This window comes from Delphinapterus leucas, chromosome 13 (genome assembly GCF_059928025.1).
Source record: "Delphinapterus leucas isolate spDelLeu-1000000601 "Yukka" chromosome 13, BTC_Dleu_Yukka2, whole genome shotgun sequence".
Lineage (NCBI taxonomy): Eukaryota > Metazoa > Chordata > Mammalia > Artiodactyla > Monodontidae > Delphinapterus > Delphinapterus leucas.
In genome coordinates this window covers 5437120-5463850 of record NC_143141.1, presented here as the reverse complement: position 1 = coordinate 5463850, position 26731 = coordinate 5437120, and the positions used below count along the sequence as shown (strand labels likewise).

Sequence of the window (26731 nt, the reverse complement as noted above, 5' to 3'; positions counted from 1 at the left end):
TTACCTTGTACTGGCTCTTGCCTTGAGCAAGGTAATCAATCTGCCTCTCTGAGCCTCCGGTAAGCCTCTGAGGAATGGAAGTGTCAGCGTGTGCAAAAGTGTCTGCACACAGAGCCTGCTGTACGCTTAACTCACCCAGTCGTATCGGATGTTTTCAAAACGTTGACGTTGAAGCATCAACAGTAAAACTTCCTAGAGAAAAGTGCACTGTTCTCAGAGCTGCAGCTTTTGGGAAGTTGTAGCTGCCGACTCGCACTCTAAGGGCACTGAGTGACCTGCTACCAAGAGAGAGTGGAGGTTTCGCTGAGGAAGTCACCCACAAGGGAGGTAAAATATGGAAGTGCAGCTTCATCAGAGACCTTTCGAGTAGAGAATGTGATGCAAACTGAAGTTGGTCTTTGTTAACAGTACCGTGAATCAGTGTTAGCTTATCAGTAGGCTGATTCCTGTGTCTTAACTGATAAGGAAAACGGGAGGTTTTAAGAGAAAGGTGGCTGTCGTATGTAGCACAGAGCTATTAGAGAAATTAGTTTTTAGAGTTAACAAACTCTGTTGGTAGGAAGTTGAGGAAGAAAGAGCGCATCGGACTGATGGTAAGTGTCTTTCCTTGGGGTGTTTTTCAAAAATGCATTTATCTCAAAGGGAATGGAATTTTAAAACAAAACTGGGGGTTAAACTTAATCATTGCTCTCAATTTTCTGTTTATGAAAAAGGTAGTATTACCCCATGGGAAACCCAAGTTACAGACTCATGAAGTCCTGTGGAGTCTTGTTTGCATGATGTGGAACTTTGCCTCGTGTAATGGAAAATAAATGGGGGAGGATGGGCTTGGGAGGGGGCCTTGCAGTGTACAGTACATACAAAGTGCCCATATGCCAGGATTCTTCTTGCTGGAATCCACTAAAGTCCAGAAGTGGAATCTGCTCAGACCGTGGAGAAGGGAAAAGTGCTTAGCAAGCAAGGAGCTGCGGGGCAAAGGGTATGTGGTATGGGGAAGAGAAGTCAGACCCTCAGGGTGAAGGAGATACAGGATGAAAAAGGAGAGTGACAGGTATGGGGAGCAGGGCTGCTGAGGGCCCATCTTTCTGGGTGAGTGGTGGGTAGGGAGGAATACCTGATTTAAGTTCACGCTTGGCGTTGGCACCTCCAGTTGACAGCTCCATTTCTTTCCTCTCTGAAGTCTCCCAACAAAGCGTGTAGAGTAAGATGTGGCAGAGCTGACCCCCAAAGACGTACCCCTGAGCGTCAGGGACAGAGAAGTGGGAGGTGTGCTCCCTCTGGCTGCAACAGTTCTCTCTCTTTTTTTCTTTTTTTTGGCCACCCCATGTGGCATGCGGGATCTTAGTTTCCCGACCAGGGGTCGAACCTGCGACCCCTGCAGTGGAAGCATGGCTTCTTAACCACTGGACCGCCAGGGAAGACCGCTTCTTTTTTCTTTTTTTGCAGCCGTTCTTGAGGCCAAAAATACTCATGTGTCATTGCCCCCAAATCTCAATATGGACCTTGTTATCCCCTTTCTGCTGTTCTATGTACAGTATGTGAGAGAAAGCTCTGACTTACACAGAACTGCACTTAATCCCTGCCGATGACTTACCGATGACTCTAGGCCACTCATCTGACCTCTTTAATTCTTGTATTCTTTACCTATAAAACCAGCATCTTAGTACTAATACCAAGCTAAGAGGGTGGTTTCTAAAGATTAAATGGATGTAAAGTAACAGCACCGCACCTAGCTGTCAGCAAACGCTTAATAATGTCAGCCATCGTCATTATTTTTTACCTTTCCTGCTCTGGGAACCTTCATCTCTGTGCCCTGCTGGCAGCATGCCGTGGCTGCTGATTTGAATTACAGGATCCCCAGCAGGACATTGGGTTGTCTCTGCTCTTGAACAGGTTGTATAGATGAGGACGTTTCTCCCTCTATGTCTGAAGATGTGGACTAATAGCTCAAACAGATCTGGGACGTCTTTGTTTTTCAGATTCCTGCTTTTCCATCAGGAGAACTCTTCATATATGTCCTTTAAAATGTTGGTCCTATGATTATGAGGGTCCATAGTTCTCTGCTCGCCCCTCCACACTTCCCAGTTTTCTGTGAATGCAGAGATAGAAAAGTGCAAAGGAGAGGATCTCCAGAGATTTGGGTAACATTGATATCCAAGGGGTATCCAAGGGATACCAATACCAGCTCTGAGGTAGGGGCAAGCTTGGGTGTTGGGGGGAGAGGAAGGAGAAAAGTGTGGAATGAGGGTGGGACACATAGAAGACCTGAATCAGAGATGTGTGAAGGGTGGCAGACCATGGAGGGCCTTTTAGTCCATTATAGAGACTTTGGTTTTCACTGAATAAAAGGAGAGGTTTGAGGAGAGGAGTGGTTAAAAGGATCATGCTGGTTTCTGCTTTGAAAATAGATTCTAAGGGGGCAAGGGAAGGACCAAAGAGACTAATTCAGAGGCTACTGCAATGATCCGGGCAAGAGATGGTGGTAGCCTGGACCACCAGTGAGTGTCATGAGCAGGGGTCACGTGGTTGAGCTCTGAATATACTTGGAAAGTAGATTCAGTGGGACTTGCTGATGGTTTGGATGAGATGTGTTGGAGACAGAGGCATAAAGAAACCGCCATGGATTTTGATCTGAGCAGTTGTAAAGATGGAGTTGCCATCAACCAAGATGATAAGGGCTGTTGGAAGGGCAGATTTTGGTGTGAAGAACAGGAATAAGTCTTGACAGGTTAATTTGGAGACATCTAGGATACAGATTAGTGGAGGGTCAAGTCATCAGGTGCATATCTGAGCCTGAAGTTCAGGGGGATAGTCTGGACGGCAGGTTTCACTTTGAGAGTAGAATCCGCATATAGATGAAGTCTACAACCAGGAAAGTGGATGACATCACATGAGGAATGAGTGTAGACAGAGAAGAAAAGAGACTCAAGGACTGAGCCATGCAGTGGTGGGGAAAAGAGGAGATGTGAAGAGCAGGACGGGGAGAAACTGTTCCACTGGGACAGACGCTGCTCAGAGCTCAAGGCAAGATGAAGACTAAGCATGCACAGTGGTTTTAGCAATTACGTGGAGGTAACTGGTGGCATTGACAACGGCAGGATGCCATTGCAATCCTAGCTAGTTATTAACAGAATTGAAATTTAAAGAAGGAAGCAATGCAGTGTTTCCAAAGTGGGTTCAGATTCTATAAGGTTATTTGCAAATCGAGCAGACAAACAAAACAAAATGAGAAACAGAAACAAAGAAAGAAAGGACTCTAATAGAAACTTATTTTAACTTACGCTGAATTCTCAGCACTTCCGCAGTGATTTACACACAGAGATGCAAATTTATCTGTTTGGGAAAGATGAATATCTCTCCCCAGGGAAGCTTTCCAGTGAAAATAAGCAGTTGCTCTTTTGTAACCTCATGATCTATCTATACACTTTCACTCTTGAAGAGCTCATCTAGTCTGGTGGGTTTAATTTTATCTATACACTGACATATTCCAAATTTATATATATCTGGATGATATATCTCTAGCCCAAATGTGTCTCCTGAACTTCAGAAGCAAACAGCCCGCTGGTATCTTGACATCTCCAGTTGTATGTCTAAGAGGTATGCCAAGCTGAATATGTCCAAAACTGCTTGACTCTCATTCCAAAACCTGTTCCACATCCAGTCCCCCATCTCAGTAAATAGCAACCCCCTATGCCCAGTTGCTTGGGCAAAAGTCTTGAAGTCGTCTTTGGCCACTGTCTTTCTCTCCTACCCTATACCTTGTTCATCAAGAAATTCTGTCAGCAAACCTCAAAATACAGCCAAAATCCAACCTTGTCTCACAACCTACACTTCCACAGCCTGGTCCAAGCCACCATGTCTCTCATCTGGGCCATCACAAAGCCTCCTATCTTGCTTTCTTCCTCATCCCTTGCCCTCCTGAAGGCTATTCTCAGCACCCAGAGCCTTCTTGCTAAAACCCACGTCAGGTCCTGCCATTCCTTGGCTTGTTGCCTCCTGTGGCTCCCACCTCTCTGAGCCAGGACCAAAGTGCTTAAGCTGACTCATGAGGCCGTGCACGATTTGGTCACCGGACCTCTCCGAGCTTCTCTTACTTCCCTGCCGTCTTTCTCCACTCGAGTCACAGGGCTCCCTGCTGCTCCTCAGACACAGCAGGCGTGCTTCTGCCTGGGCTGTGCTTCGACTGTTTATCAAATGCCACCTTCCTAGTTGGCCTTCCAGGTCACCCTACCTAAAACTGCACACCTCTCCAATCCTCCTTACTTCCCTCCTCTGATTTCTTTTTCTCCCTGAATGTATCACCATGTAAAACCTTTTATAAATACTTTTTACTTATTTATATAAATATCGTCCTCCTTCTCCACTAGGCTGAAAATTCCGCATGGGCAGGCATTTCTGTCTTCCTCTGTTCTGCGTGGTATTTGGGGTGATGAAATTGTTTTAGAACTAGATAGAGGTGTTGGTTGCACAACATTGTCAATGTACCGAATGTCACTGAATTGTCACTTTAAAATGATTGATTTTTGTTTTGTGAATTTAACATCAATAAAAAAAAATTATTGAGCAGCAAAAAAAGAAAAGGAAATTGAATAGTCAGGCTAAGTCTTACTGAGAAGGTGCCATAGGAGCAACGACTTGAGGAGGTGAGAAAGTTAGCCTTGTAGGTAATTGGAAGGAGGCGTCCAGACAGAAGGAAGAGTGAATGCAGAGTACTGGCTGTACCTTCAAGGAGGACCCAGGAGCCAGGACTGGAAAGGAGGACCCTGGTGGCCTCATATAATGTGGGCACCATAGCTGCTGTAAGGGTGTTGGCGTTTCCTCTGGGTGAAGTGGAGGCGCATATGATTTGACTTAGGTTTTAACAGGATCTCTGGAGCCTCTGTATCAGGAATAGTCTGAAGAGGGGCACTTGTGGAAGCAGAGAGAACAGTTAGAAACTATTTTTAAAATCCAGGTGAGAGATAATGGTGGCTCGGATGGGGACGTGACCGTGGAGGTGGGGCCGGGGGGATGGGGGATGTCATTGTAGGTAGGATGTACTTTGAAGATGAAACTATTAGGATGTCCTGATACATGAGGAAGAGGAGAGCCAATCATATGTGGAGAGTTTTGGCTTGAGCAACTCTCAAGGGGGAAGATGGAGTTGCCATCACTGAGACAAGGAAGATTGTGGGAGAAGTTTTTCTTAGGGGCGAGGGAGCGGAGGAAGGTTGGAGGGTTATATCTCCAGTTTAGTTCTGAAGATATAAAGTCTCTGTTAATTCCAGTTTGTCCTTGAATATATACAAGTTGCTTCTAGTTTTTGAAGGGGAGAATTGGCTGAGGCCAAAAGAAGCATGGAGGGAGGGAGGTAAATGCTGAGTGCCCCAAGAGTTTGGAGTGTGGCAAAGAAGCAGCAAAGAGATAAAAGTGTAACCAAAGGAGACACAGTGGGTAGACTGGGCCCAGAGCCTTTTCTGGGGATGCAGGGCATACCACCTAACACTACACAGGATCTGCCCCCATCTGTCACAGGCTTTATGCACATTTTCATCAGGAAAGACAGAAGGAAAGTGGTGTCTAAAATGCTCTCTAATGAAATGAGGGGGGAAAAAATCCATTTGCTTATCATCAGAATTATTGAGTGAGAACCTGACTCACTTAAATTCGCAAAAGTTTAATAGGACAAGTATTTCCTCGTTTTCACGTGTTTACAGTAAGACCAGGCTACAGATGGCCAAGCTCTGCAGTGTGTTGACATCGTATCTCCATTTAGCTATGACACCGGCCAAAACAAATGAATAAGCCTCACAGGATATCTTCTAAGTTATGAAATACTTGGGTGCCACGTTGCAAATGCAAGCAGCTAGATGTTCCTCTGGCAAATAAAGGTTTTGTTTTTTGTTTGTTAGTGGAAATGTCAGAGAATTAGATTATATGTGGGGACATGCAAGATTTCAAAACTGTAACCCCCAAACCAGAAAAAAATGTATGGCCAAATTAGGTTAGATTAATTTTGAAAATGAAGAGTAATTCTGAGGAGTCTTAAAAAGACGATATCTGCCAATGAAACCAGCAGGCACTGGAAGACTTCTGCTTAACTTGGCAGAATTCATGCCTGCCCAAGAGCTTGGATTTAGTTATTTATTAGAAGCCCTTGTCTTGCTAAGTGATTATAAACTATGACACTTTTATGTTGGATGGTGGCATAGTGGTTAGAAGCCAGAATTGTCTGGTTCTTTACAGAAAAGATGCTTAAAGGAAATTAGAGCCGCTTATTTTGTTTAATCTCCCAGTCACAATCATAAGAAGGAAAGCTTTACCACTCTAATCTCTCTCTCTGTTTTTAGTTGATATTAGAAAAAAAAAAAAGCCTTGTCTTTGAGGTTCAGCAAGTCTGGTTTCAAACCCAGCCACAACTGGGTGAGCTTGGTCAAATTATTTAACCAGTCTCGTCCTTGGTTTTTTGTTTTAATCTGTAAACTTTGAATGATGCTAATGCTAAGTACCATGCAGTATTTTACTTTGAATGAAAGGACTTCATTGCTGAATAATGGACTGAATTAAAACAATAGCTTTTATTTATCATAATAGCTAGACTTTATTAAATGCTTCTGCAAGATGTCATGATTATGATATTAAAACTCTAACTGAAACCTTATTTAAAACTAAGAAATCAAGGTAACTGTGGCCTCATCTAAATGAATAAATGTCTAAATTTAATTTCAAAATTTTAAGATGTTTTAGGGTACAAAATATAAGTTCGTATTCAAGTGTAAGAATATTCAAGTGGGTATCATTTTACTTAGAAAGAGAAAAACAAATATCGTATATTAACGCATATATGTGGAATCTAGAAAAATGGTACAGATGACCTTATTTGCAAAACAGAAATAGAGACACAGACATAGAGAACAAACATATGGATACCAAAGGGGAAAGGGCGTGGTGGGATGAATTGGGAGATGGGGATTGACATATATACACTATTAATACTAGGTATAAAATAGATAACTAATGAGAACCTGCTGTATAGCACAGGGAACTCTACTCAATGCTCTGTGGTGACCTAAATGGGAAGGAAATCCAAAACAGAGGGGATATATGTATACGTGTAGCTGGTTCACTTTGCTGTATAGTAGAAACTAACAGAACATTGTAAAGCAACTGTACTCCAAAAAAGTTAATTAAAAAATGTTTATCTAGGGCTTCCCTGGTGGCGCAGTGGTTGGGAGTCCGCCTGCTGATGCAGGGGACACGGGTTCGTGCCCCGGTGCGGGAAGATCCCACATGCCGCAGAGCCTGCGCGTCCAGAGCCTGTGCTCCGCAACGGGAGAGAGGCCACAGCAGTGAGAGGCCCGCGTACTCCAAAAAAAAAAAAAAAAGAAAAGAAAAAAATGTTATCTAGAGCTTACAGTGTCCTGGGCACTGTTCCAGTCTTGCCTGCTCCTGACTCTGTGGTCTCAGTGCCAAAACTCATGGTCTTGACAAGTAAGTCAAGAATAGCAATGAACAGATCTAATTCCTTGAAGTGACGCCAAACATGGTGGTGAATCTCCCAGCAGTGACCAGACTTTGCATCTCTTCCTCTGAGAGCACACGACTGGTGTCCCTGCAGGTAGGGATGCCTGTTCAAGAACATTGCCAACCACAGAGGAGTGGGGAGAGGGGGATGGTACGGTCAACTGGTTCCAAAAACCTACTAGAATTATTCTTTGGCTGTACCTCCTCTCTTGACCTTCTTCACCTGGTGGCAGGATGATTTAGTGGTCAGGAATCTAGCCTTTGGAGCCAACCTGCTTGGGTTCAAATTCTGGTTCCTCCTCTTAGCGTAACATGACTTGGACGGTTTGCTTACCCTCTCCGTGTCTCAGTGTCCTTGTCTGTAAAACGGCCACAATAATGGTAGTGCCTGCTTCATTGGGTGGTTATGGGAATGAAGGAGTTAATACATGTAAGTCATTCAGAACTGTATCTGGCATGGAGTGAGTTCCAGAGAAGGCTTAGCTTTCGTTGTTATATTATTGTACGGGTCTGGAATTAGTCCCTGAATCCTTCTGGGGTGTGGTGAGTTTTAAAAGTAAGTCGAATTTACCCATGATTGACTCATACCCGCTATTCCTAGCTAAAAGCAAATCTTGCCGTTAGCATTTGTTTTACATGGAGCCCAGGAGTTGAGGGTTATGATTTTCCTTGTCATTCCCCTTAAGGCAGCCTTCGTACTCAAAACTTCCCTCTATTTCTCTGAACTCCTTAGAAAAACTTCTTTTTCCCATCCAAGAGCCCCGTAGGGACTTAAATCTGAGGATCTGGAATCTGTTTTTGGATGAGACTGTGTCAATTCTGGACCCTAAACAGAACATTTGCAAAATCTCATAAAGTCCTGTTTACTTCTCATTGCTTTTGCCCCCATGTTGCTTTTGAAACTCTCTGCACCAAAGCTGCTGTAACTGGCCACGCCTTCCTAACTAGCGTCTGCCAAACGAAGTGTCAGAGGAGTATCTGGAAGAGCAGTCTCAAGGGCCCCAAGGTTTCCAGATCATTTGGAACTCAGTGTAATAACATCAGTGCGATAAACAACAAGCATTAGCTTGAGTAACTGATGCTAAAACAGGGAGATGATTTGATTACTTTTCCTAAAGGGTTATTCAATGTTGTCCTTACATTTAAATATTTATGTACCAAGGTCAGAGTTCTTGGTACGTGATGCGCCAGCACTTTTGAACAAGTCATGAATTTTGGCTAGAAATCAGATTTCAGGGTGGGTGGAGAGGTGAGTTGAAGGATGTCTTTGAGTATCTCCCCTTTAAAATAAAAGAGAGCGTGCAAGTGAGTAGTCTGCAGGGAAGGAGCTGCAAGATCTGGAAACAATTCACAGCTCAGTCATTCACTTGAAATTCATTCCTCCTGCCCTTCCGTCTGGGTAAGCATCAATTACTTATCTAAAATCTGTAGTAAAAACTTTTCCAGACACGTAATACGGAAAGTATCAACAATTCATGTTTAGAGGAAATGTGCTTTCTGAAAATATATTAAGGGTTGTTGTATTCATTCTGTATTTGTCAGTTTCTGTATTGGTTCCATCCATCTCTCTCCTCACTTTTTAAGAAAAAAATGATATGGTTAAGTTATCCTTTTGCTGAAAGAAAAAGTATGTCATTATTTTTCACAGACCTTCAACTCTTCTTAGAAAGCTTTTGGCGAATCTTGGGGATAAGCAGGGGCAGGGACACATTTCTGAGGGTTTGGTATAGTGTCTAGGGCAACTAGTTGATGACTGTTTTACCCATCTAAGCTTTCCTATATTCCTTAGTTGCTTTGGGATGACCGCTTGTTTGCCTGTGTGCTTGAGGGTAGGCGGGAGTCATGTGTGTGTACACACAGCTTCCAGCCTGTGTGGATGTCTGGGTTTCATATCTGCATTTATAATATTGTATTTTTTAAGGTCTGTTGAATTTTATAATTTTCTTTTTTTTCCAAAATAGAAACTCATTTTCTTTCCTCTTAATTTAGCTTCGGTACATTCTCACGAGACGGTGATATAGCATGGCTGTCGTAAGCCCTGCGTGGTCCAAAAGTCCAGTAGGAATAAATGTAATGATGCATGTCTGAAGTCTGCTCCTATACATATTTATACATATTAAAGATCTGTTCATGAATAATTTTCCTGGGCGGTATTGAGCAAGTAAAAATCATGGCTGTAAATATTTTGCTTGTGATTTTGTCTGACTTATTTTTTGGTATCTTTTTGTCAGAGATACTGACAACTCTTTCCAACTGTAAATCTTAGGGAATACCATCAACCACCTAAAGGGGAGCCTCACCATCGTATGTCACAGATCTGACTTGAATCATCTTGAGAATCGGTTACCAACACTTGCTCTAGATTGAGAAACTGAGAATGAGACTTTGGGTCTTGGTAATTCCAGCAATTCTCATACCTTCCACATCAGCTACATTTAGTAAGTATTGCTTTTGAACTGACATTTAAAATTTTTTTAATTAAGTAATTCCAAGAACATTTGCCTAGTTTTAAATTGCCTGCTTCCAATTGCCCTAGCTGAATGGTAACCTAGAAAATTCATTTATGCTCTGCAGTCATTCTTCATCACCAATCTATCAGGACATATATATATATATATATATATATATATATGTGTGTGTGTGTCCATAACAAATATAGCATAATTTTAATTTTACATATTCAAATACATCAAAATTTAATACGGTGCCTGCACGTAGAAGGTATTGACGGCATTTGTTGACTGACGACACACTTTGTGTAGATGACATGGATGCTTTCCTTTGGAGCAATGTGAAGGATCTAGCTCCAAATTAAGTCACTAATCTGTGTATCCATTAGAATATTTCCTAAAAGATCTTAGATCATTTACTTATTCTTTCTCAAAGTGTGACCAGTTTCTAAATTTAATCCTAGAAGGGGATACTTAGAATACAGAAATTGTAATCCTTTTTATATGATCACTTCAGGATGATATTTATACATATTTTATATTTGCAGGCAAATCATCTTGGGGCCTAGAAAATGAGGCTTTAATTGTGAGATGTCCCAGACAAGAAAAATCTCGGTACCCTGTGGTCTGGTATTACTCAAAAACCAACAAACATATTACCACCCAGAGAAGAAGTCGTGTAGTTGCCTCAGGGGAACGTCTTAAGTTTCTCCCAGCCAAAGTCAGTGATTCCGGATTTTATACTTGCATTATCAGAAGGTATTATCCAGTCCTGTTCCTTTGTCTTTAAGAGTTGATAGTCTGAGCTGCCTCACTTCTCTTCTCTTTCTAGACCTCTCTGCAGAAGTTGAATTTATAAAGTGATTGGAATAAAAGAGCACCTGAGGAACACCATCAGGTTGGGCTTTAGGTGATGGTGAACTCTCTGGATGTATAATGACAGGGTCTGATTTGTAGCCCAATTAGAAAAAGACCTAGCTTTTCTAGTGACCAGGAAAACTGAGAGCAGTTGCTCACGTTGGGCTCCAAATCAGAACAAACCAGCAGCCTAGATGTGGGGTGTCAGGAGGCTTATGATGGGTGTAAAAGGGGGGTCATCTGTGCCTCCCACGTGAGGGGCAAACCCAAGAAGTTTACCTGAGACTGGGGGCCCACAAGTCCCTCACTCTACATGTAAATCGCCAGCTCTTGTGATTTTGTGCCTGTTTGGTACGTGCAAGATGTCAGATGAACTAAGTCAAAAGGCAAGATGGGTACAGTTAGGTGCCTAGGTTCTGAGGTCAGACAGCGTTAGTTTCAAAGTCACGGTGTGTCACTAGTTAGCTGTGCATTGCTGGTAAGTTACTCCTCCATCCTTGTTTCCTCATCTGTAAAATACACGTGATAGTAGAACCCACTTCAAAGCATGGCTATGAGAATAAAATGAATGATACACAGTAAACTCTTAATAAATACTAATTATCTTTATTATATCAGGTCTCGGTGTTACAGCACATACAGTGTATACAGAAATGGTGAGGGAATCATTTTAAAGGCTACTGCAGGGGTTGCGTTTTACCTAAAATGTAACAAAAAGCATTTAAAACTCTAGATTTTAATGATTATTTTAGAAGAAGAACCACTATCTGTCAATTGTTTTAGGAAGAAAAGCAATATTAAGTAAAAGTTAGAGCTGGGTTAAGTTATTTCATAATGCTAAGTGACTTTTTAAAAAATTGTTTGATTTATTTTAATAGTCCTACCTCCAATAAGACTGGATATGTGAATGTCACCATTTATAAAAAACAACCAGGTTGTGATATTCCAGACTTTCTGATATATTCAACAACATCTGGATCAGAAAGAAATTCCAAAATATATTGTCCTACAGTTGACCTCTACAATTGGACAGCGCCTGTGGAGTGGTTTAAGGTAAAAGGAAACGTGCAGGAAATAGATGAAAATTACACCATCAAAATAGGTGGAAGTAAAGAATTACTGAAAGTGGACTGGAACTTTTCATTTCAGAATTGTGAAGTTCTTCAAGGACCCAGGTACCGAGCACACAAGTCATTTTTGCTGATTGACAATGCAAACAGCAAGGACACTGGTGATTATACATGTAAATTTATGCACAATGAAAATGGAGTCAATTATACTGTGACTGCAACCAGGTCATTCACAGTTATTGGTAAGCTACTGAATTTAACAAAATGCAATACTTGAAACAAGATAACGTGACACAAATTGTGTCCTTCTTGTTGATTTGCCGGTACTTCATGCTCCTCCCCAAACTTCCTCCTGACTCATCTTATGTGTATTCTCTAATGTGACGCAAAGAGATTTTCTAAATGCACTATCAAGATTTAAGACATTTTGGAGGGAAATTACGCTGCTAATCCAAAGCCACATCGGTTCTGTCCTCTATGGCTTAATTTTTCAAAGATAATGTGATCTGAATGCTAACCTAACATTTTTTTGAATGGCCGTACAACTATTTGGAGAGCAAGATTAACTCTTCGTCTCGCAATTTGTTGTCAGAGGTACCGTAAACAGAGGAAAATCTATTTCATCTCTAACATAACTAGCCGGTTAGAAGTTGAGTGAGAAGCTTTATAAAGAGATACATAGATATTGTTGGCTGATTTGCAATCTCGATTTGCAATGCTTTCATCATCATCCAGGACCTTAAGTAGGTCATTTAATTCTACCTTTTTTTTTCAAAATTACTTTAAATTCTATAAAAGTCCATCAGGGGTGAGACTTCACAGTCAAGCCTGTTAAATCTACAAAGAGTTGGGGTCTCCTTAGCAGAGCTTGATCTATGGGTGTAGATGAAGCAGGACCTGTATGTCTGGCAGATTCCTCAGGGCAGAGCAGTAGTGGAGAAGTGTTTTGGTTTGTAGTTTTCCAGTGCCCCACCGCTGTAAAGTAAGCATCGCTGGACCACATTTGTGTTAGTACCTCTCAGTGTTCAACATCAAAACCTGCAGGGGTCCTTAATCACACCATCCCGAAATAAATGAGAATCAAGGGGTGCAGGAATGCAGCCGTGCATTCACCGTGTCTAGGCATCAGTGCCACAGGAATTTGAACTTTCTGATAGGGTGGGCCACACGGGTGGAAAGCTGTGAGCAGAAGTGTGGACTTACGTGTTTATCACTTCAGGAGTCGTTTGAACTCTTCCCTGTAGCGTTCGTTATGCTTTTTCCTATAGAATCATCGTTTTCTGACAATTGCTACGTCATGCAATTAATTTAATGCTCCAGATGGCATTTGTTTTAATCATAAAAAGAGAATAGAAAATATCAAAAAACATCATAGGTAGTAAGAGAACGTATTGCTTGAATGTTTTTGTTTCGCGTGTGTGTGCGTGTGTGTGTGTGTGTGTATGCATGTGTATTTGTTGCCATGGATCTCAGAAACATCACTGTGAAAAAGGACAGAAATATGAAAATACAAGCTTTATATTGATGACCACCCAATGCTTGCCTCATATTTATATTTAATTAATTACATATTTATATTTAAATATTTACATATATTTACATATTTACATTTATATTCTCTTTGATTTCAGACAAGCAAAGCTTTTCTTTGCTTCCAGTAATTATAGCCCCTCCACAGAATGAAACAAAGGAAGTGGAAATTGGTAAGAAAACTTTAAGAATACTGTAAATGTTTCGTTTGGAAAATCTTTCCATATGACCCCTGTTCTGAATTCCCCAAGCAGGGGTCAGGCTATTACCATAGCGGATCGTGAGGATTAAATGAGATGCGTATTTGGAAACACCCACCTTGGGCCCTTGCTAGTATTAGGAATATGTGGTCACAGCAACGTACAGCACTTACATTTGTACTGCACTTGGCTCTATTTTATTTATTTATTTTGGTGCTTTCATGTGTGCTACCTCATTTCCCTCTCACTTCTATCCAACTGTCCAAGGAGGTAGATATCGTCCCCACTTTATGCTTGTGGATGCCTAGGCTTAGAGAGGCTCAATGACATACCCAAGGATGTGGCGTGAATAAATGGTGATGGAGGAGAACCCAGATTGTATGCCTCTGTCCGTCTCTGCTTTTCCTGGTTCCCTGCGAGAATGGGGTCAAAATCAAAGTTCTTAGCACGTAAAGCAAAACCACGCTGACTGCCTCAGAGCTGCTCTACTGCTTTGCAGGGTTTTCCACGTTCCTCCCTGCTTTCGCCAATGCCCTCCTTCCCATCCGTCGACACGAAGCTCAAGTACCCCCTCCTCCGTGAAATCCCCCTGCCCGCCTCCTTACCTGCCAGGGAGCACGATCAGAGCCAGCATCCGGCTCTGATCCAGGACCACCAGCACCAGCCCTGCTCCCTGCCCTCATGTCTCCCTCTGTATTCCCATGCCACTTGTCTATCTTTCTGTTAAAACACTAGAATACCGTGTGTTCTGATCGTTTGCTTATACCACTGTCACCTCCCTGGAGACTCTAAGTTCCTCATCCCTCTTCAGATGCTTAATTCTTGACACAAGGACGAAGAACTCAGTAAAGGATGGCTGAGTACCCAACCCAAGGCAGGAATCAGCCCTTAAGCTTTTAGTTCTGAAAGGAGGAAATCTCAAATTAATAGGAGTGGGAGGGGAGAGGCTCTTGTTGGACGATTAAGCAGTGGGATTGTGGCTGATTCAGGTGAAACGGTTTTACCGGCAAAGGTAGCTTACAGAGAGATGAAGGGAATTCCATAGGAGAAGAAAGGAGTGGAAGACATCCAAGGAAGAGGGGATATGCATATATACATGTGGCTGATTCACTTTGCTGTACAGCAGAAACTAACACAACATTGTAAAGCAACTCTACTCCAATTAAAAAAAAAAAGGAAAAGAAATGGCAATGCATAGTAAGGGGAAATCTTAGATTATAACGTGGCATTGGTGAAGCCTCTATAGTTTCCACTGCAGGGGAGAGGGGAGAGGGGCCTGAGCTTCAGCCTGAACTGTGAGTGTGATGAAAACGATGGGAGATGGAGAAGGTGGCAAAGCGAGGGCAGAGAAGGAGGAAGGTGCTGAAGATGAGGAAAGGAAATGGGAATCAATTCATGACACACACTAGACATTCAATGACTTTTTGTCACATGCAATTAAATGAAGTCCTCTCTGCAGAACTGACTTTTATTGGTGAATCGCCTTCCTTCTCATCTAGGAAAACCAGCAAACCTAAGGTGCTCTGCTTGCTTTGGGAAAGGCTCTCAGACCATGGCTGACATCCTGTGGCAGGTTAACAGAAGCAACGTTGAGAACTTCGGTGAAGCAAGAATGCAAGTGTTGCAAGAGCAAACTCAAAGGTATTTTGCAGTCTCAGTTAAAGCATCCCCTTCCCTTCCCACACAGTTTGCAATTGCAAAATAAGCACTGAAAGTAACAGGTTGTCTTACTAGTTCTCGCAGCAAGCTGACTTGCCTAAACGCCGTGTTAAGAATAGCGGATGTAAAAGAAGAGGATTTATCACTGAAGTACGACTGTCTGGCCATGAATTTCCGTGGCCTGATCACGCACACCGTAAGACTAAGGAGGAAAAATCCAAGTAAGGCCTGTTTCTGAGACTTGGGTCACCTGAGTTTGCTGTTAACAGCTGTAAGCTGAATCATATTCTTAGAGAACAGTGTATTGGAGTGTGGCTCCAGGGGAATCCATCAAGTCAGAGTGGTCCATCTCATAAATTGGAGGCAGGTGGAGAAAAGATCTGTCTTGGGTGTAGGCAACAGGAGGACACATTGTGTGTAGAGAATTAAGACAAAAACGAAGCCACGCCACATTCACTGTGCTTTCCATCCTCACACGTCCAGACAGCGTTAAACGAGTCCGTGAGGACGTGCCCCTCATCTCGGGTGCAAAGGCATCTCGCTTCCACTCCCTCCGTGTATCACTGCGCGCACAATGATGGCAGAAAAGTAGTTTTACAAACATTTCCTTCCTGACCACCTGTCAATTTCCTCACTTGTTTGCATGTCCAGATAAAGACACCCCATTGGTTAGATGTAGCATTTAATCCGGCGTAATGAAGGGTGGGGAGAAAATTTTGATACTTTAACTTGTCACTCCATGTACCACTATGTAGAAATTATCTAATGTGTTTGTCACATAGTCATAGGGAGAGGTAAGCTCCCAGTTTATACCCCTAAGTGGGGTATAGTCCAGATTAATTTGGATAAACCCACAAAGGCACAACGTGGTTGGGAGAGACGAGGAAACAGACCACCAGTCAGATAGGGTCTTTTAGTCTCTGCCCGAGGGGGTGCTTGGGATTTTTCTTGTTTGAATTCAACTTTAACCACCGATTTGCAAGCTATTATAAAACAAACGGAATCATGACTACTGTAGATGATTTTAAATGCTGTCATGTTCCATGGGTCATCAGGATTCTGCCAGTTATAACTGTGTCACCCCAGGACATGTGGACCCTGTTGAGATGTCATTTTAGGGTGACATTTGTGGTTCTGGTGGGCACGGAAGATCCCGCAAGAAAGAGGAAGCCACCTCCACCCCTAGCACTGCCATGCTGTCCTTATCCCCATGCTTTTCTCACATTGTCATTATATGAACGTTCTCCGGGTGCCTGTGTATTGGAATTGTTTTCACGTTACATGTACTTGGTGATTTTGTTCCTTCTAATTCATCTGTATATGCTACCTTTCACCTGTGTTTCTTCAAAGCAACACAATTATACTCTGTCTCAACAACTATGTCGATTAAACAAAAACTGTTACAACTGCTCTCAATGGTCACAATGAATTCCCTTATTTCTAATCATACAATAAAAGAAATTACACATTGTCCTGAATCTTAAAAACAAAAAAATCTGTGTCCCCATATTATTAAATATCATTAAACATTTGATACTACTGCTATTAATAACAATAGTACACATTTATTCATTGTTCCCTAGGTACCAGGACCTGTCATTATTTCCCATATAATTTTTCATTTATTTTATCAAAAATCCACGATGAAGAGACTATTACCATCATCTAGTTTTATAGATGAGGAAACTGAGGCAAAGAGAGGTTGAATAATTGGCCAGGCTACAGTTACAGAGCCAGGATTCAAAGGCAAGCAGTGTTTCCTGTTTATAAGCTCTTACAGAAAGTATTCAGTGTTTAGTCAACACGTACAAGGATCACTTATACATTTATAAAATAACTAACATTTAGGAAGATACTGAACTTCAACTTGCCTTAAGGTCTTGGACTAACTTCTTTCTTCTAGTTAGCTAGTCACATGCATAACTACTTCACAAGAAATAGGGATTCCCGGCATGCATCCAGATAGGATTTTTAGAAAGAGTGACCTGGAAAGGAATCCTGTTGAAATAATTCACTTAGGGAGTATTTATCATCTAACTGATGGCCGTGCAGACACTAGGCTCACTCACAATTTTCAGTTTTGGATCGGTTCACCTTGGTCATTCTTTTTTTAATTAAAAAAAATTTTTTGACCATGCCATGCAGCACGTGGGATCTTAGTTCCCCGACCAGAAATCGACCCCGCACCGCCCTGCAGTGGAAGCTCGGAGTCCTAACCTCTGGACTGCCAGGAAAGTCCCCACCTTGGTCATTCTTGATTTCATAGTGTGGCTACGCAGGGAGCTGATGAACTAATGAAGGGATTTGCAAATACAGACCAGGGATTTTCTATGGCAAAACTGGGAGCCTGTGTTTTGAGATCAGATGAAAATGAAAAGGGAGCTATCTAGCCAAATCTCATTTGAGAGTCTTTTCACATTTATCTTTAAGTGGGACTATTTGTAAGATGGGATAGTTAACGATTCCAAGGAGGGTGAGCACAGTTCTTACATTCAATTTGTATATATCTGACTCAATAAATATGGGGACCATCTTGCATATATACGTGATGAAGCAATGAGTAAGGATAAAAGTTCAGTGATGGCTAAATAATGTTCATCAGAAGGGAAATATAGGGCATATTTAGGACCTAAAACCCAGTCATTTGACTTCATCAAATACACATTAGAGACTTAGATAGCTCTTGTTTCTTCCCTGCTTTCCTATGCCACCAACCCCAGATGCAATAAGTCCCCAAGACCTGGTGATTCTTTGTCCTTAACGCCGCCAACGCCAGGTTTGTCCATTCCTTTCTCATTATTACATGAATCTGGCCCCTACTGCAGAAACTTCTCATCCCATTCGACTCCGAGGACCTGTGAGTCATAGAAACAAAACTTCCACTACCATCAGATTAATCTTGCTTGTAAACCACTTTCAGTGTTAACGAACCACTCAGCCCTCTTCCATGGCTCTCATGACCAGAATAGAGACAAAATGCTTTAGCTGGAGCCTTAAATCTGATCAGAGCCCAGCCCTAGACCCACCATTCCAATCATATGTTCCAGTAATTCCCCAAACTGGATCATCCCCCTTCCTCAGAAGACACACCCGGTCTCTGCCCTTGGGCTCACAGCATCCTCTCTTGCCAGGAATACATTTTTTTTTTTTTTTGCAGCTATCTAAATCTTACTCATCCTCCAGAGACCTTATTCTGCAAGAAGGCTTCACTGCCCAATCCAGCATGGAGTGTGAGCGCACCTTCCTAAAACCTCTGCTAGCTAAAACTAATGCTTTCACTTCCAATCTTAGCTAAGTTTACATGTGTCTTTCTCTTATGCTTTGAAAATCCCCTACAATGCCTAGCCTGGTGCCTTGCACAGAGTAGGGGCTCACTAAACATTAATTTACTGATTCTTAAAACAGCCATGAAAATGCCATGTAGGCATCCCTTGTATAAATCTCTCATCCCAGTGGAAGCCAGCATCCACGTATTTGTTTATTTTCTCCTGTTTTAGGAATAATAATGATCATTTTTCTCCTCCCCCTATCTTTTGAATAGTGGATCAACAAAGCACCTACTACGTGCTTGCAGGATTTAGCATATTATTCTTGCTAATCAATGTCTTGGTGGTAATTCTAAAAGCATTCTGGATTGAGATTATTCTGCTCTGGAGAGACATAGCTAGACCTCACAAAACTAGGAACGGTAAGTGGCAAGTTTCAAGTTTTCTTCAAAAGAAAAGGTTCTATAAGGGCTGTTGGTTGTTTATCGAATAATCTCTTAATAGTTACGCTACTTAACACAGATTCCCTTTTGCTTGCTAGCATATTATCAATAAACCTTTTTGAGTCCCCTCAGAGGACACTCTCCATCCTGCCTTGTCACTCCTCGTGGTTCTGAGATTCATCCCAACAGCTCCAATTTTCTCCCCCGTAGAATTGCTGTTCTTACTAAATCCCCTGTAGCAGAATCTGCTCCAAGCCCAGAAAGGGCATTTTGGAAAATGGGAAAACTTTATGGAAGTCAAAACATTAACAAAATTGTTCCTGTTTTCCAGATGTGAACAGGTTAGAAAGGTCCATCAGAATGCAACGTATTTTACCAGAAACCCTGTTCCATAAAGAGTCTTACGTACCTACAGATGTACACCCATGAAAGAAGACAGTGCTGCCTGCTTATTTAAATATGAACACCGTTCTTTCATTTGCAGGCAGATAAAATTTAGATTTTCCATATGGATCAGCCAACTAGAGCTAATTATTTGATTTGTGGGAAATTCAGATCCCTTAAAAACTTCTACTCTTTTGCCACTGTTAATTACCCTTCAGCATTTTCACGTCCCCATGGGGAAAACAAAAGCTAAAATTGAGATCTGCTCAGCATAGCAGAAAGCCCCTTAGCCATGAGTATAAATACTTATTAACAGATTATTAATCAAACTTGACAATATGGTTTGAACTAAACTAGTCAGGCTCTTGCCTGTTTTCTATCATTCAGTCTGAGACAGTAAAAAGGAGAACTTTGGGACTAAGATTGGTTTCCTGATGACATTTTGTGGCAGTAGATTGTTGTCATGGTCTCTGGATTCTAGATTATTTGGGGCGATGAGATACATTCACCAACAGCCATAAAACTCCCTGAAGAATGTCTACTAAGAGTCCAATGAGAATTTTGGGTTCTTTGTTCTCATCTTCAGATGGGAAGATCTATGATGCTTACGTGATCTATCCACGGAACTGTAAAAACAGTCCAGAGGGGGCCAGCTCTGTGGAGTACTTTGTTCACCAGATTCTGCCTGACGTTCTTGAAAATAAATGTGGCTACGACTTATACATTTACGGGAGAGATCTGCTCCCTGGAGAAGGTAAAACTGTCAACAACCATCAGGGACAGAAATTCACATTCATCAGAAGGAGGAGCTGCAATTATTATTCCAGGTCATGAGACTAGAGCTTGTAAATATTTCTCCAGAAGAAGGAGGTACTTACTCTTTGCTTCTTCTGCCCCCATCACCACCCTGATCCTGAGGTCTTCACAGTCGTGTCAGTGATATGAAGACAGGATAAGGCATCCTTGCTTGTGGATTTAGCAGGGTCCAGCCCCTACTTCATTCCCCATGTCCACCACTAGGATAACTGACATCTCTGAAGTCCCTCTAGAAGATTTGAAGGAGGACTTGAAATCTAAGGAATTTTGTTCTACTATCCAGAGGCACTGGCTAAAATATTTGATAGGACTCAGAAAGTCTTTATGATTTTCCTTATATTGGTGACACATTTGCAAATTTATATCCTCACAAGAACAGATCGAATTGTGTCTTCTGTTTCTTAATATTCCTAGTTGATTTCATGTGATTTTGACAGTTGGGTCACAATTCTGGCATTTCAGTAGTCGTTCTCCTTTCCCTCCATATTTATGTCAAGTATCTAGGAACCCTCTTTCTAGCCCTTCTCACATTCCTCAGGGACCAGGAAGTGTGTGGAATATGAATAAGGCAGGGACATCATGAGTGTAAGTCCTCAAGTCAATGTTTAATAGACTGTGAGTTTAAACTGGCATTCCTACTGCAAAGAGGGATTCAAGTGTCTATGGAATTAAACGTATACACGACAGGTGAATCTGGTTTATCCTGCAATATTTGGATAATGTTAATGGCCTAGTACCAGCTTGGGAGACATGTATAGAGCGCAATTCAGGAAAACATAACCCACATCTCTCCTGAGGCTCTCTTCTTCCTTCAGCTCTCCCCACTGGCTACCCCTGCAAGTCGAGAGCAATGTCATGTTATTCAGATGCTCATTGCCTGTTACGCATCTGCTTATGAGGCTGCAGGGACTCCAGTTGTTTGTGATGTCACACCAGGTGCTACACGCTCTCCATCTCTTCTTTCTTAGGTCTGCCAACCTCATTTCTAGTTACACCTCTCCCCAGCCAAACGTGAGTGCCAGCTCACTGGTGCTCAAGCTTGTGTGGCCTTTATCGTGCTGTTTTTCATTTGGTAAAGTTTCCCACCTCCGCCTCTCTCAAGTATGTCCTCTGACCTTACCTCAACCAAAGTAAAACAAAATCCAACAAAACAACACCAAACTTCACTCTTCCCTTAGAAAAAGTTCATGACAGGCCCATGCAGTGTATTTCTTCCCATGACAATTACTCTCCATTTGCTCCTTCAAATTCATTCTGCCCCCTCCTCCATCCAGTGGTCTGGTGGTTGATCCTTACAGAAGGCGTCACCCCCTTGCTCTCTGCTCCACGCTGGGCTTGGCCAATGGGAGGCACTGGCAGGTGCTCGGAGGGCAGGGTGCATCCCTGTTCCCTCTGGGTGGGGTCCCCTGGGTAGCTGTGCCCCTCTCTGCTGAAGCACTGGCTCCTGTCAGCTGGCCGTCCTCAGACACGTACCTGCTTTGGGCCCCATCACCGCTCCCCTCCCGTCACACCTGGAGGGCAGTTGTGGCTCCCTGACATCACCTGCTGTGGGGCTCTGCACCATCTCTTGTCGATTTCCTTTGGCTCTGCCCCCATCTTTTATAAACTGTCCTTTCATTAGACTCTCTTTAGTCAGTGCTTTTGAGGGTGCCGAGTTTTTGTTAGGATCCTGACTGACACAAGGTCTCTGTCGGCACTATTCGACATTCATTTCCTGTTTCAGACCACGTGGACCGGCAGTCTTTAGCCTCCACTGCCTAAGAATGTCTTGAGTTGTTTTGTTCATGGTTGTGCTTCCTTAATCATGCCGTTCCCTCCTTGCCGTGAGAGCTGGGTGTTTTACATGTTCTAAGTCCACCCAGAAGTTAAATGAAATCACCATGGAGTTGACGATCCATAAACACTGATTTGATAAGGGGATCTGATCTTCCTTAAGATTTCCCTAGTCTGGATCAAATCAGCTTCTAAAACAGAGACTATTAGGGGATGAAGTGGATCCAGGACTCCCTAGAGACTTTAGTCAGTTCAGAGAAGCAAGGGTTCCTGAGTTTGCACTCTATTTTTTTTTCCCCACCGTCCCTTTTTATTTTATTTATTTAAGATTTCTTTTTCTTGCGGTAACATTCGTTGAATGTAAGTTTCATATGTACAACGTATTTCTACTTCTGTACAACCTACAGCGTGCTCACCACCAAAAATTTAGTTTCCATCCATCACCATACACTTGGCCCCCTTTACTCATTTTGCCCTCCCTGCGCCTCCCCCTCTGGTAACCACTGTTCTGCTCATTGACCCTGTGGGTGTTCATAGCATATGCTCTTCACCATATACTTGTGATTTTTCCCGCTTTCTTCCAGTAGCTGATTTCTAATTTCATACTATTGTGATTGGAAAAGATGCTTGATAGGATTTCAATCTTAACTTTATTGAGACTTGTCTGGTGTCCCAACACATAATCTAACCTTGAGAATGTACCATGTGTGTTGAGAAGAACGTGTGTTCTGCTGCATTTGCATGGAACGTTCTGTAAGAAGAGAGTTAAAATTCTAAGTCCCTTTACAACATGTAAGCTAATATTCTAAGAAGAGAATAGGTATCGATAGCTAGTGAACCGGAATTCGAAGCCTCCTGCTACGTATCTCTACGTTCCCCCTGAACTGAAGGACTCTGGACTGCTCTGCCTGGGAGAGAAGGCTTGGGGCGGATATTCTCACCGTGAAAGGGCTGTGTGTGTTCTTACCCCTCCCACTGTGTCTTTTATCACTAGATGTAGCCACCACAGTGGAAACCAGCATTCAGAAGAGCAGGCGGCACATCTTCATCCTGACCCCTGAGGTCACGCACAGCAAGGAGTGTGCCTACGAGTGGGAGATCGCCTTGCACAACACCCTCATCCGGAACGACTCCAAGGCCATCCTGATTGAAATGGAGGCTCTGTGCCCGCCCGGCGGACTGCAGTTTGGGGAGCTTCAGGACTCCCTCAAGCATCTCGTCAAAGTGCAGGGGACCATCAAGTGGAGGGAGGACCTCGTGGCCAACAAACAGTCTCTGAATTCCAAGTTCTGGAAGCACATAAGGTACCACATGCCGGTGCCAAGCAAACTTCCAAGAAAGACTCCCCGCTCGGCATCCTCGAGCGCCCAGGGGCAGCAGTGCTTGCTTTGACGGCTAACGCACTGCGTTTGGGGGATCCAAATCCCTCCCAGCTGGGTCACGCTGCTGTACCAGACACTGGGGGAGGAGGCTCCAGAAATGGGAGTATCGAGGGTATTCAGACTTCAGGTTTCATGCACTGACTTTACTTCCATTTCCCTGGTTCTGGCTGGATGCAAAATACCCCGAGATTTTCATCCTCAGGCTCGCTGTCTCCACCTCACATCCCCTCCCTCGTCTCCCGTGGCTGGTCCTTCTCCATCGTGGCCCAGCATCTTCTCACTACTCTTCCCCTCTCTCTCTCTTTCTCTCTCTCCTTATTCTTTGTTGATATTCTACATTTTGAACATCAAGCTGAAAGTTTTAGAGTTAAATTTTAATGTGATCTTGAACACTCAGATCCCCTCAAGCAGAACGCTGGTACTAAATCTTGTTCCCAATGCCAGAATGTGTTAGATTTTATTTGATCAGACGCTTAAGTTTTATCGTATCAATACTGTCCACTTGGTTGGAATACCTTACCCAATTACCCAATTATCATTATATTTAAGTTTTTTTAATTCTAAAATTTCTTTCATATATTTTTATTCTCTTCAGAAATATCTTTTCTTCCTGTACAAGTTATAAAAGAACAGAAAATATGAAAGAAAAAATAACAGAAATTGTTCATAAATCCATCATCCTAAGATTTTGACTTTTAAATGTTTTGGTAAATTTGCATTTTAAGAAATTTTAATTTATACTTAAATATACCATTTATATAGCTGAGATTATACAGCATGTAGTTTTTACATTTTTATCTACTTAAAATCATAATAAAAGCATTTGACAAGTCATTCAAATTTTAACGTTTTAAAATATTCATAGTGTTCCAGCTCCTGGTTGTGCTACAGGTGACATGCCTAATTACTTATTGTTGGATATTTAAGTTGTGTCCAATTTAAATAGTCATCATTATAAGTAATTCTGCAGTGGCCATATCATTATACTTTATACCTTCCAATTAAAACAATTTTTTTTAATTTGAGAAACTTTTTTAAATTTAATTTTTTTTAATTTGAGAAACAAATTAGTTGTAACATTTCCATGAAATAAGTAGGGCATTTTGGCAGAAGTGTGTTAGTAAAACTGAAGTTAATTTGCACAGTCAGGGCCACTCCCATCAGTTCCTTGGAGTTCCCGCACCATCAGAGCCCACCAGAGCTAAGGCTGAGGGACCCTCAGACTGGGCGTCCTGTCAGAGCTCAGATTTTGCAAGTGGATGGAGGTCCTATCCTCAACTGAGCTGCTCCTGGGCCTCAGTTTCTGCAACTGAAAAGTGGGAGGATGGAGAAGAAGAGCTGTGAGGGCTTTCTCAGCTCCGATAGCCCAGGGTTCCAAGCCCTACACTCACAGAGAGGTTGGGGAACTGCCAGAAGACCTGGCTTCTCATACCAGCAGTGCCACTAACCTCTCTTAGTTTCTTCTTCTCCTTTCTTTTTAAACAAATTGTTGACCTATTTTATTTTTTTTATTTTTAAGTATTTTTAAAATTTTTATTTTATATTGGAGAACAGTTGATTAACAACGTTGTGTTAATTTCAGGTGTACCGCAAAGCGATTTAGTTATATATATATACACATGTATCTATTCTTTTTCAAATTCTTTTCCCATTTAGGTTATTACAGAATATTTAGCAGAGTTCCCTGTGCTATACTGTAGGTCCCTGTTGGTTGTCTATTTTGAATATAGTGCTATGTATATGTCAATCCCAAACTCCCAGTTTATCCCCTGCAAACAAATAAGTTTGTTTTCTAAGTCTGTGCTTCATCTGTACAGTGAGAGTAATAGATGCTTCACCTTCCACACAAGATCCTGTGAATAAAATGAATTCAGTCAAACTTGTTGAGTGTCTACCATATGATCGTGGTGAAAATTCCCGTGAATTATAAAAATCACAAGGAATTATTTTTAATTCAGTCAGACCTGAGTACGATAAAATGCAGCTCCTAAGTTTGATGAGTTGTGACAGTCATACCTACCTGTGTAGTTATCACCCCAAACAAGACAGAAATATTTCCTTCATCCCAGAAAGATTCCTCCTGCCATTTCTCAGTCGATCCCTCTCCTTCCTCAAAGGCAAACGATGTTCTGATTTCTATCTCCGTGGATTGGTTTTGTCTGATCTTGGAATTCATATCAATACAGTCAGCCAGCATTACTTCCACACAACATAGCATTCATGTATCATTCAGGGGAGGTAAAACCTTTTGTACATTTTTAAATTGGTGTTGTTTCCCTTCATTGTTGATGTGTGGAAATTATTTCTATATTCTGGATACAAGTTCCTTTTCAGAGAGATGTAAGGTGAGAATTTCCTAGGCTTTTACTTATTCATTTTTCAATGGTATTACTGATTGGCAGACATTTAAAATTTTGATGACATCCAATTTATCAAATTTTCTTACAAGGTCAGTGCTTTCTGTGTCCTAAAATTTTTTTTTGCTTGTTCCAAGGTCATGGAGATATTCGCCTATGTATTTTTATAAACTGATGATGGTTCCAGCTTTTATGTTTAAGTCTATGGTCCATTGTGAATTAATATTTGTATATAGAATGAGGTAAAGGTCAAGGCTCTTTTCTTCTTTTCCCATAGAGATACCCAGTTATTTCAGCGACATTTGTGAAAGGCTTTTCATTCCCTATTGAACTGACATGGTGCCTTGGTCAAATATTTATAGACCATATATATATGGGTCTATTCTTCTTCTCTCTTTTATTTTCTACTTATATGCTCGTGCAAATATCACACTGCCAAGATTACTATTGCCTTATTATAAACCAAGTCAGTGTAATTCCTCTAACTGTGTTCTTTGTTTTTCAAGATTGCTCTATTGTAGATCGTTTGCAATTTCATATAAATTTTGGAAACTGTTTCTCAATTTCTTTGAAAATTCCTCCTGTGATTTGGATAGACTTTATAACCTACAGAGTCTAAAACTGTATAGACTCTATAAACTCTCCAGTTTGTGGAGAACAGATATCTTAACAATGAGTTTCCCAATTCATGAACAAGGTATAGCCCTCCATTCACTGAGGTCTTTCATCTCTCCCAGTAATATCTTGTAGATACCTTGTACATCTTTCAAACAATTTCTCCTTTGGTATTTGATTTTTTCTGCTATTGTAAGAGGTTTGTTTTTTTTAAACAAAGTTCATTTTTTCATATTTCTATTACTAGTATATGGAATTACAACTGATTTTTGTATATTTACCTTGTATTCCATGGTCTTGCTAAACTCAGTTATTGATTCCAACAGGCTTTATTTGTAGATTTCAAAGGGTGATCTACATAAAATGATGCCCTCTGTCAAAACCAGTAGTTTTATTTCTTCCTTTCCAATATTTATGCCTTGTAT

General features: G+C 41.7%; 1 protein-coding gene across 2 annotated transcripts; it reads left to right on the top strand.

The window, feature by feature from the left end:
• The first annotated feature begins 274 nt into the window (after positions 1-274).
• IL33R (interleukin 33 receptor) lies at positions 275-26688 on the top strand. Of its 2 annotated transcripts, none has more exons than XM_022599206.3 (11): positions 275-593; positions 9770-9941; positions 10502-10712; positions 11690-11864; positions 11961-12123; positions 13513-13584; positions 15111-15252; positions 15346-15491; positions 18812-18958; positions 19950-20117; positions 22947-26688. In XM_022599206.3, the coding sequence occupies exons 2-11, from the start codon at positions 9881-9883 to the stop codon at positions 23342-23344; spliced, it is 1683 nt and encodes a 560-aa protein (XP_022454914.1). In that variant the 5' UTR covers positions 275-593; positions 9770-9880; the 3' UTR covers positions 23345-26688. The 2 variants fall into 2 exon arrangements, with proteins under 2 accessions (XP_022454914.1, XP_089778692.1); XM_089922566.1 differs by lacking the exon at positions 275-593 and adding an exon at positions 6940-7597.
• Positions 26689-26731: the final 43 nt, after the last annotated feature.